The following is a 12,280-nucleotide window of genomic DNA, read 5'->3' on the forward strand; positions in this document are numbered from 1 at the left end:
ATATGACAAAAGCTATAATGTTGCAAGCTTCTAAAACGATAACATACTTAAAAAACTGTAATGTTCTAATGTTGTTAACGATATTTTTCAGGCGCCCTTTTTTCTGCTTTGTCGCTGTATTAACGATAATTGCATTAGAGTCTATGGCGATGACCTTTTGGTCCACTGGCGCCATTTTTTCCTCCTACCAAAAATAGATGGTGGAGAAAAAAGACTTATTGTCATCAAATAGGAGGTCTTCATTCAGTGTATTTATTTATTTCTTTGAATTATTACTGCATTCTAACTGTGTTTCCTCCTCCTCTTCATATGAAACTGATTACATTTTATTGCTGGCAGCAATTAAGCAATGAAAATCAAACAGTTGGCAAAAACTGCTCATTCTGTTTCCTTCGTTATTTCTTCTTTAATCCAGATGACATGAGCTTTAGTGAGGAAAGTATAAACTGCTGGTCGGTGAGGATCTCCACATATGTCAGGACCAAAAGATATTATACCTCGCATCTCTCCCTGGCATATCAAAGGTCCTCCAGAGTCCCCCTAAGGCAAAAAACAGAAATCAAATCTATATTATTGATGATTGTTACTATGACTGGCCAAACGTTTGTTTGCACTTGATTATTTAAAGGAAATTTGTAATTAAAAAAAAAAACTGCCCCTGGAGGGTACTTACCTTGGGAGGGGGAAGCCTCTGGATCCTAATAAGGCTTCTCCCATCCTCTTTACCCCAGGGATGCAGCGCTGGCAACCCACAGAACTCCATGTGTGTCATTATTTACCATCTCCGCTCCTGCGCAGGATCAGCTTTCCAGCCGGGCTCTGCCGGAAATACCAGAGCCTGATCGAGTCCGCCCTACTGCGCAGGTGCAGGAGACTCATGCCAGCGCAGTAGAGTAGACCCGATCGGGCACAGCCATTTCCGCCTGAGCCAATCGTAAAGCTAGTACTGCACCTGCGCAGGAGCACAGATTGTAAATATTGCTGCCCGCTACTGCGCTTGTGCACAGCTTGTCGTCGATTGTCAACATCCAAAACTGGACCACTCGATCCCTAAGTCTGGGCTACGGCAGAGAGGTTTAACTCACCTGTATCCCAGCCTCTGACCTGTGTGTTGCATGCCACATTCCATACTTCTGAGGTAAAAGTACGGAGGGCTCCATAATTACGGCTTCCATCTATGAAGACGGAAGTATCAGAAATATGGAATGGGGCATGCAACACGCAGGTCAGAGTCCACAACACAGGCGAGTTAACCCCTTCTTCTGTAGCCCAGACGTAGGGATTGGGTGGTCCAATTTTGAATCTTGCCAAACTAGATTTCGCTCATCCTACCTAATAAAGTACAAGTGTCCCTGCGTCCCATGTCCGTGTGTCAGTGCTTTTGCGCTACTGCGCATGTCCTGCACTGACACAGCCGTTGGGGCAGGATGCAGGGGCCAGGAGGCAGGCAGAGCGAGCGGGCTTGTGTGTGCTCACAGCTGGCGGGATGGGTGTGTGTGCGCAGTGGGTGGGTGCATGCACGCGGCGACAGACCTAAAGCCCGTTTTTAAACAGGCTTAGGTCACTAGTCCCTAATAATGAACACTGTTACAGTGGTCATTAAAGTATACCTAAATCAATAAAAAGGAAAAAAGTAGTCCCCCGACTGTCATGTGAACCAGTGTTTGTGGTTTTAAATTTCTTTTTTGCAGCTTCCATGATGCGGTTGATAGGTGAGTGGTTAGGGAGGGGACCCTTGTGGGAACATTGCCTGCATGATTACGTCCGACCAAAGCCTCCCACCTGAATGTTGCCTAATTTATGCAGTTCCTGCTAGATTTGGTATGGCAGGCAAAGGGTGTATAACTGTACACTTGATTGGCTGACAAGCACCTGCTGACCAAATAAAGGTAGGAAATTGCTAGAGCAGGGAATGTGCATTTGCTTTTCCTGTGTTTTGCAGTCAGCATTCAGTTTAGAGGCAGTGGGGGTAATTCCCCTGGTGGTGAGAGTTCCAGAGCTCACCTGTATCTCCCTCTAGGTATCTGTAACGATTGGTGTCAGCAACACAGATTTTTCTGATTATTGGTGCAGTATCACCAATAATACAGATGCTATACCTGATTATGTGGTGATCTGCAGAATCACCAATAATACTAGTATAGCTAGGCACAGGACACCCAACGTGATATTGTGTTTGGTGCAACAGTAATCAGAGAAGTTTTCTCCCTGCAAAAGTGATAACTGGTGTAATGAGAGATATGATCGGACTGCAGCCCGGGACTCCCTGAGGAGCAGGGAATCAGACTGTACTGCAGCCAAGGATTCCCTGAGGAGCAGGGAATCAGACTGTACTGCAGCCAGTGGACTCCTAAGAGGTAGAGACCACTGGCTGAGCTGCAAAATGATTCCCTGAGGAGCAGGTGACCATAAGCCTGTGCTTGCAGCTGATGCACACCTGAAGAGCAAGTGTAACGGATAGTACAGTAAGGCTGACCACCCAAGGGTTAGGTGACAGCCAGAAAGGTCAGACAAGCAAAGTCGGCAACACACGGACAGATAAGGTACAGAGACGGAAGACTGATTCGGTATCCGGGTACAGGCAAGGTCGGCAACAGGTATCAGATAGGCGGAGGTACCGAATCAGCAAGCAGGAGAGAGGTCAGGAAAGCCAAAGATCATAACAGGTAACAAATAACTATAGCAATCCTAATCTAGGTGTGAAGTCCTTGGTTTCAACACCTGGGAACTAGTCTAACAAATAAACAGTAATACTTTAAGGCTATCAACGGAATCTGACTAAGTGTGAATTCCCAGCTCCGGCTGGTTCTAACACACTGTAAGATCTGACTGGGGTCTGAGTGCTCACACGTAAGCATTCACAACAGCAGACAATTTGCAACTGACAGGCAAGTCCTATATATACCCAGAGTGCTCCACAGCGCCACCCCAGTCACTCAGCCAATCCGGAGCATAGCTAGAGTCAGCTGATCAGCATGATCAGCTGACTCCCCTTCTGCCAGCATAAAGGTCCTGTCGCCTGGCGCACGCTTAGCTCTCAATCTGTGTGCACTGGAAGGACCAGGCGAACCAGCCGCATGTTGCTGCGCGGCAGAAGCCACTGGCTGGAACACGGAGATAGCTATTAGCCACCATGCCGGTTGCCCACGCGGCGGCATCTCCGCTATTCATTACAGTATCACATGGTGGTTTCGGGATCCCGGCCTGTGGGTGAGTCCAGGGCCCCCAACTGTCATGTGAACCAGTGTTTGTGGTTGTAAGTGTCTACAATATTGTCAACAGACATCAGTAGCTGCTCCATCTATATCTTTCTATACATATGCTGCAATTCATATGAGACATAATGGGCTTGATTCACTAACCGGCGCTAAGCCGGCTAGTGAGCCCAAATAGATAGTGGGCACAAACCACAGTGTTAGGTGGTTTGCGCCCATAGGACCCCACACAGTGCGTGCAGCGCGGCAGCCTAAGTTTAGTGCACGATGCAACGATAACGTCGCACTCGCTGCCCTTTAACCGGCGCACCCGGTGCAACGAAAACGGCGCATCGGGTGGCACCAAAGCGGCGGCCACCCGATGCACCGTTTTCGTCACACCGGGTGCACTGGTTAAAGGGCAGCGGGTGTGACTTTATCGTCGCATCGCGCACTAAACTTAGGCTGCCGCACTGCGCGCACTGTGTGGGGTCCTGTGCGCAAAATAGCGTTGCGGGCTATTAGTGCCCGCAAAGCTACTTATGGGGCACAAAGTGGCTATTCAAAGCAGCGCTAAGACTAAGCACCGCTTTGTGAATCAAGCCCAATGTGTACTGCATGTTCTTATGTAGCATGACGTTTGCTGCATTTCATTTGGGGAGTAATGTTTGTTGCATTTCATATGGGGTGTAATGCTTTCTGCATTTCACAAGTAATGTAATGTTTACTGCATTTCATATGGGGCATAATGTTTTTTTTTATTTATTTTTTTTGTGGGGTAATGACCACTGCATTTATTAGTTGATAGTCATAATAGCTGCATTTTAGAGTTTAAGGTTATTGTTGCAGTATTTGCCTTTTTGGGGGGTTTATGATTATGCTAATACATGAACCAAAAGAAACACAATGACTGGAAAAGTGAGATTTTCTCCAGGCTGCCTCACATTTAATAATTTAGGGTCGGTACAGTGCCTGGTGCATTCTGATTCTTTTATTAGGCAATGTAAAGCACTAGGCTGGCTGAGGGAAATAAAAGTACAATTAGCAATTAAAAGCTGAGCTGTCTGGTAAATGTACACAGCATGATGCAGAACAAAGGCTTGCCTCCTGCAGGGTCCATTGAAAAAAACTCTGGCTGGTCTCTAACCATCGTTAAGACTGCATGTGGGCAGCTAGATAAGGCATTAGGCCTGGAACCCACTAGGATCGCTTTTCTGAGCGCTTTGTGACTTAAAAAGCTCTTGCTAATGTAATGCTATGGGTGTGATCCCACTTGAGCAATGTGATTTTATAAAAATCCCCCATGGCATTGCATTAGCAAGAACTTTTTTAAATCACTAGTGCTTAGAAAACGCTACTAGTGGGTTTGAGCCCTTACACAGGTTGGAAAGTTTGACAGTCCCTAGACTCCAGAAGGGCTGCTGCAGACTTGTGTGAGAGATTGGCAGGGACAGGAGTCACATTACAGGCAAGTCACCTCTGTGTGATGTGGCTGCAATACAGATAAGCTCTCTGCTCCATCTCAGGCTATTCTCAGTATCTCTCCACTCTTCTGTACTCCCTCATTAACCTTCCTTTCCCCCCTTCCCCTAGTGCTGGCTGTCTTCTTATCAAAGGAAAGCTAAATAAAAGTGCTTTTCTCCCCATCTCTGGATAGTGTAATGGTTAAGAGCTCTGCCTTTGGCACAGGCAACCTGGGTGCAAATCTCAGCAACTCTCTGCTCTTCCTTCTCAGTAAACTAGCACCTATTCAGTAGGAGACCTTGGGCAAGACTCCCTAAAACTGCTATTGCCTACTGAGCGAGCCTTAGCACTTTGAGTCCGCCTGGAGAAAAGCACAATATAAATGTTCCTTGTCACTCTCTACCTTGTTTCCACCCCCCCCCCTTATAATCACCCCAATCTTGTTATTAGTAACCCTAGCCTATAGCTGTCAATACATGCATTCATTTTTACTGACAAATTATTTCACTATGATCAAATCTGGTGATTATCAACCACCCACATCGATCATAATTTTGATCAATCCGAGGCAAAAATGTATCAAAAGTACGATCTGCTGCGGCATCACTATTATTTTCAAGAGGGGGTACCGGGGGAGTTCAGAGAACTCTGACAATTGAAATACTGATTATTGAAGTGAAAACAGCACCGATTGGTTCAGGGACCACATGGTCCCTTGCAAGAATCGGCACAATGGCATGCATGCACAGGGGTGTGCATGATCATCCACTGCTTTTAACATTGAACGCCTCACCTCTTGGCGGTTTAACTGTTTAATGTATTACCTGAATCAACATTTGTTTCATATTGGCAGATCTGCTCCATGCTCCATACCTCAATCTAACATGATACTGCATTGTTTTAGGCAAATGTGAATAGAAACTGATATGTATTGTATACTTACATTGCAAGTATCTTTTCCTCCTTGGGCAAATAGAGTGCACATCATATTATCAGTAATAACATTAGGAGGCCACATTTGGGCACATTTCAGTCTACTTATTGCTGGCAAATAGACTTCCATTAGCTTGTCTGATAGGCGGGTATCATTATTATTGGTTTTGCCCCATCCTGCTGTTGCACAAATAGTATCAGGATCCACATCACTGAATATTGTTGGCAAGTCCAGAGGCTTCACAGCTGCAGTAAACTTTGCGCTACCACTGAGCTGAAAAAAAACAAGTTTTGAAATTTTAAGGGCTTGTCTCAGGCAACAAGAAAAATCATTCTGAATTATCAGTCTAGGTCAGTGCAATGCAATTTATTAGTGTTTGAAAGCCCGCAGGTTGGGGTTGGGGCCAGGGGCATAAGTAGGGTGCGTTCAAAAACATTGTGGGGCCCCATGCTAAAAGAAACTTACACCACACACGCTGTGTGGCGTGTATCTGTGATTCCCAATCCCTCCTTAACCACCTTAGCAGTAATCTCGAGTACAGCTCGGGGTAGGAAAAACGTGCCAGGAGCAGTAAACCTGAGCTGAACTCGAGCTGCCGGAGGTCTATGCAGAGAAATGCGCAGAGCGGGCATTTATCATTCATCTCCCGGGGGCCGCCATTCTTCTTCCTCTCCTCTGAGGCTCTGCTTCCCCCTGGTGAGATCGCCGTTTGTGGTCATGATCTCACACGACAGCCGGCAATCTCACTATAGGGTTATAGCTCCACCCGGAGGATGGAGGGAAAACTGCAGCGCTGGATCCCAGGAAGGTGAGTGAGTGCTGGGCTGCTGCAGAACTCCCTAGCAGCAGGATTATTTTCAGGTTTTAGAGTCTTAAAGGATGCAAAAAATTTGTACCGCTTTTAGTCCCTAAAATCTGGAAAGAATCATACCGCCAAGGGGGTTAATGAGAGAAGCGCAGTGTGCATGCACTTGCATTGCCTTCACTCTGCTTCCTCCTCTTCCCTATGCAGTGCGGCAGTGTCCACCAGCATTCCTCCAAGGCTCCTATATCACGTGACATTGGGGACACAGTGGAATGCTGGTGCACGCTGACGCTGATGCATCACAGAGTAAAGAGGAGGGAGTGGAACCGCAGCGGCATAAGTATGTGCACGCTGTGCTGCTTGCATTAAGAGGAGAGAGAGTAATGGCTCCCTTAGGTGGTCACAGGAGTCATGGGGCTATAGTTATTCCCATGTTTGGGCAAGTTTGCCTCCTCCTAGATAGGGGAAAGTTTTGCCTTCTTCTTCCACCCCCCTCCAAACTCAAAGCACCCCCACCCCCAATCTCCCCTTATACTCTCTAGGAGCTCTTGTACCAGTTCTTCACCATCTTCCCCTTTTGCTGATTAAAAGGAACTCCCTACATAAACAGTGTCTTCTACCCATGTTCCTAGCCAGGCAGAACAGGAACTAATGAGCCACAACAGTATAAATAATCTTATTGTCACAAACCTGAATGGAGAAAAAGGGTTTGACCACAGTTTACTGTAATACAGACACTAAGACCAGAAAATAAGATTGTGTTGCCATGCAATATAATGCAAGCATGCATACAAACGTGAAATGCAAATAAAATGCAACCATATCCACAGCACGCTATATACAGACAACACAGGAAAACAGTGGCAAATACAGCGGTGTGAAAAACTATTTGCCCCCTTCCTGATTTCTTATTCTTTTGCATGTTTGTCACACTTAAATGTTTCTGCTCATCAAAAACCGTTAACTATTAGTCAAAGATAACATAATTGAACACAAAATGCAGTTTTAAATGATGGTTTTTATTATTTAGTGAGAAAAAAAAACTCCAAATCTACATGGCCCTGTGTGAAAAAGAAATTGCCCCCCTTGTTAAAAAATAACTTAACTGTGGTTTATCACACCTGAGTTCAATTTCTGTAGTCACCCCCAGGCCCGATTACTGACACACCTGTTTCAATCAAGAAATCACTTAAATAGGAGCTATCTGACACAGAGAAGTAGACCAAAAGCACCTCAAAAGCTAGACATCATGCCAAGATCCAAAGAAATTCAGGAACAAATGAGAACAAAAGTACTGTAATTGAGATCTATCAGTCTGGTAAAGGTTATAAAGCCATTTCTAAAGCTTTGGGACTCCAGCGAACCACAGTGAGGGCCATAATCCACAAATGGCAAAAACATGGAACAGTGATGAACCTTCCCAGGAGTGGCCGGCTGACCAATATTACCCCAAGAGCGCAGAGAAAAAACTCATCCGAGAGGCCACAAAAGACCCCAGGACAACATCTAAAGAACTGCAGGCCTCACTTGCCTCAATTAAGGTCAGTGTTCACGACTCCACCATAAGAAAGAGACTGGGCAAAAACGGCCTGCATGGCAGATATCCAAGGTGTAAACCACTTTTAAGCAAAAAGAACATCAAGGCTCGTTTCAATTTTGCTTAAAAAAACATCTCAATGATTGCCAAGACTTTTGGGAAAATACCTTATGGACCGACCAGACAAAAAGTTTAAGTTTTTGGAAGGTGCGTGTCCCGTTACATCTGGCGTAGAAGTAACACAGCATTTCAGCAAAAGAACATCATACCAACAGTAAAATATGGTGGTGGTAGTGTGATGGTCTGGGGTTGTTTTGCTGCTTCAGGACCTGGAAGGCATGCTGTGATAGATGAAACCATGAATTCTACTGTCTACCAAAAAATCCTGAAGGAGAATGTCCAGCCATCTGTTTGTCAACTCACGCTGACGCGATCTTGGGTGCTGCAGCAGGACAATGACCCAAAACACACCAGCAAATCCACCTCTGAATGGCTGAAGAAAAACAAAATGAAGACTTTGGAGTGGCCTAGTCAAAGTCCTGACCTGAATCCTATTGAGATGTTGTGGCATGAACTTAAAAAGGCGGTTCATGCTAGAAAACCCTCAAATAAAGCTGAATTACAACAATTCTGCAAAGATGAGTGGGCCAAAATTCCTCCAGAGCGCTGTAAAAGACTTGTCGCAAGTTATCGCAAACGCTTGATTGCAATTATTGCTGCTAAGGGTGGCCCAACCAGTTATTAGGTTCAGGGGGCAATTTCTTTTTCACACAGCTCCATGTAGGTTTTGAGGTTTTTTTTCTTACTAAATAATAAAAACCATCATTTAAAACTGCATTTTGTGTTCAATTATGTTATCTTTGACTAATAGTTAACGGTTTTTGATGAGCAGAAACATTTAAGTGTGACAAACATGCAAAAGAATAAGAAATCAGGAAGGGGGCAAATAGTTTTTCACACCACTGTATATACAACACCCTGACTATCTATAAATCTAAGTACACAATAATATATACAGACATAAACAACATACAAATATATACAATCAAATACAGTAGCAAAAGGATCAGGCTTAAAGGAATACTATCGATTCACATATTTTTTTCAATTGACACAGGAATTGTTTGGGAAGTGCTGCTAAGTACTGGTGTATACATTTTAGTAGCAACTTCTTTGTTTACTGTTAGCAAAATACATTCAAAGTTTACTGATGCCAAAACTGACGGCTGACTGAGCCATGAGGAGAGGGGAAATTCCCCTCACACTTGATCAGTTAACTCTATGGGCCTGATTCACAAAGCGGTGCTAACAGTTATCACCGTGGTGAAAAGCCCTTTATCACGCCTAAACTCTGTTTAGGCATCATAAGTTTAGGTGTGATAAGTTTAGGTGTGATAAGTTTAGGCATGATAAGTTTAGGTGTGATAAGTTTTTAGGCGTGATAAGTTTAAGCACCAACTGGGTTAGCACCGCAGTGCACAGCTGATCAAAAGTTATGCGCTAGCAAAGTCTGGTGCACTTTGCATAGAGTTTAATGGCGCTGCTTTGCGTGCGGGACTTTGCGCGCGTAATAAACTTATCTACACTTAGCATGCCTAAACTTATCACACCTAAACTTATCATGCCTAAACTTATCATGCCTAAACTTATCATGCCTAAACTGAGTTTAGGCATGATAAAAATGGTTATCACGCCTAAAGTCTTTAACTGGGTTATCACCGCTTTGTGAATCAAGCCCTATGTGTAGCTCTGTGTGTAACAGAGAGAGACAGGACACAGGAGCTGCAGCTGTTGGGAGCTCTGTTTCTGACTGAAGTGTCTGAAGAGAGCAGAGGAAATGTAACTAATTGTCACAGCTTTTTCATATTGTTTTTGCTTTCAGAATTTGATATGTTTGATATTTGCTTTCTGTAGTCTGATATGCAACTCTGGCTGTGCATTGAAGCAGACACCCCTTCTGCAATTGATTTGTCCCAATATAACTAAATCCTACCCTCAATAAATTACAGCTTTTGCCTCTGATATTTAACATGAAAAGTAGGAAAATGTTTACACAGTTACTTAGACATTATTTGTACATTGTCATTTTAGAACACTTTGGTATCGATAGAATTCCTTTAATATCAGAATTAACAGGAAAGCATGGTCGGTAACCGGTAATCAGATACAGTACAGTACCAAGGATAAGGCCAAAGCAAGGTCTCAGACAGAACAAACAGGGTTTGGCAACAGGGAAACAAATACAAGGTTCAGGACAAGGAACAGGAACCAGGATATCCAGAAGGTCAGGCCTGGAAGCACAAAGTTCTGGCATTGGCTGGAGCAGGAGGCAGTCCTTAAATAGTCCATGTGATAAACAGGATGCATCTGCTGAATATCAGAAAATCAGGGCTGCTCAATGTCCACAGAGCCCTCTGCTGGTGACAGAATGAAAGTCCTGGCAGTCCATGCAAATACTATCACCAGCAAGCAGGAGAAGGTTTTGCATGGTTCCTGACACTTATGCATTAAACAAGAATACCAGTGCCATCTACAGGCCAGATGAATGAACACCACACCTTGCTTAATCTTGGTGGGGGAAAGGGGAATGGGGAATAGCAGGCAATTTGGCACTTCCAAGACAAACCTGCATCAGTTAATTGCCACGATTAACCACCTGTCTGCACTGTGATCAAACCCTGAGTGCAGTCTCCTGCTAGAGCTGTCAGGTTTTAATGCAGGACCTCAGTCACTCCATTAAATGGTATGGAGCACCAAAGAACTTATGCCAACAACTACATACTAGTCACCATGTAGATCTAATTCTTATCAGACGATTTTCCTGATGTGGAAGCAGAAGATTATGTGAGCAGCCCTGAAATTGTTCTCCCTGATATCTGTGTTACCTTCATGCCAGCTTTAAGATTCCTCAGGCAAATTAATATATCTTTTCTCACTCCAAAAATTGCCAGCCTCAGGAAAGCAATTGAAGAGTATGGGTGAGGTAAGCATCTAAACCAGAGGCTTTACATGTATCCTGAAATATCTGGGGCCCCCTGGTGCACCAAGGACAAAGGTAGCTGCATGCAGCAAATAATGGACATGTCTATGACAGGATGTGGGTAGAGCCAACTGTAATGCAACAGTGTAACTCAAAGGAAATGGGCCTAAGTCGCATGTGTACACACCCATCATGCGTGCACACACCGGCATGATGCAACAGCTGCATGGTCAATGCTCAAGTGCACACGCACGTGTACACACCCAACACTTGCGCAAACAGCCACACGCTGCAAAGCCCACAGGTCAGCACTCAAGCTCAAACACGGCCGCAAAATGCACGCATGCATACGCCCCCAACATGCACACTCATGCACAATGCTATGCCCGCACAGTCAATGCTCAAACGATTGCACGGCTGCCACGTGCATGCATGCACACCCGACACGTGCGCACATGCATACTGCAATGCCAGCACAGTCAGCGCTCAAGATCGCACATAGCCGCAAAGCACACTCACACCTACACACATGCGCACAAGTCCTCATGCTGCAACGCATGCACAGTCAGCAGCTCACCCTCCACTGAGCGGCGTTTTCCTGTTGTTGGTGGCTCTGGTCTCTATAGTGGCCGCTCTGTCCCTCAGCCTTGCTTTCTATAGTGACCTTGGTTGCCATGGTGACATGGAGCAGTCAGGCAGTGCTGTAGACAGCCTGTTTTGGGTCCTTGATGTGTCAGCAGTTCTGGGTCCACGTCTCCGGTGGGGGATGGAGCGGAGAACGTAGCAGCTGCTCTGAAGACAGAAATAGGAGGACCTCCCCTTTCACTAAGTCCCTCACTGTCCACCACCGCCACCACAACATTCGCATCTCAGAACAGTCAGCGTGCATGGCCATGGTGTGCATGCTGAAACACACGCACACTGCCGAGTGCACGCACATGGCCGCCCTCTGCCCCGTCGTCCTGAGTTGTTCAACGTCCGCCTGCGTGCCATGCATGCACGCTTGCCCAAATGCACGGACACAGGGACACAGGAGGATGCACAGGCACAGGGGTTTTATTATATAGGATTATTATTATTATTGTTATTATTATTATTTTTTATCACTAAAGCGCCAACATCTTCCGTATCGCTGTACATAGTACAAAACAAATATTGGGGAACACATGTAGAAGTTCAAGATACTGTACAGTCATGACAATCAGTAGTACAAGTACAAATACATACATAGTTAATGTGTAGTTGCCGTATTTTTCGGACTATAAGACGCTCCTGACTATAAGACACACCTAGCTTTAGAGGACAACAACTAGGGGAAAAAATATATACTAAACCTGGTGCATCCATGGTGAACTGGTATCTTGTG

General features: G+C 45.1%; 1 protein-coding gene across 1 annotated transcript in view; it reads right to left on the reverse strand.

The window, feature by feature from the left end:
- Positions 1-236: 236 nt before the first annotated feature.
- The window catches only part of LOC137558650 (granzyme A-like), a 33,581-nt gene continuing 21,537 nt past the window's right edge, over positions 237-12,280 (reverse strand). The window contains exons 4-5 of the mRNA XM_068271758.1: positions 5,602-5,865; positions 237-540 (exon numbers count right to left, since the gene is read on the reverse strand). Of these exons, the coding sequence (XP_068127859.1) occupies positions 379-540; positions 5,602-5,865 (426 nt within the window). The 3' untranslated portion in view covers positions 237-378. The remainder of the gene's footprint in view (positions 541-5,601; positions 5,866-12,280) is intronic.

This window comes from Hyperolius riggenbachi, chromosome 1 (assembly GCF_040937935.1).
Source record: "Hyperolius riggenbachi isolate aHypRig1 chromosome 1, aHypRig1.pri, whole genome shotgun sequence".
In the NCBI taxonomy this organism is placed as follows: domain Eukaryota; kingdom Metazoa; phylum Chordata; class Amphibia; order Anura; family Hyperoliidae; genus Hyperolius; species Hyperolius riggenbachi.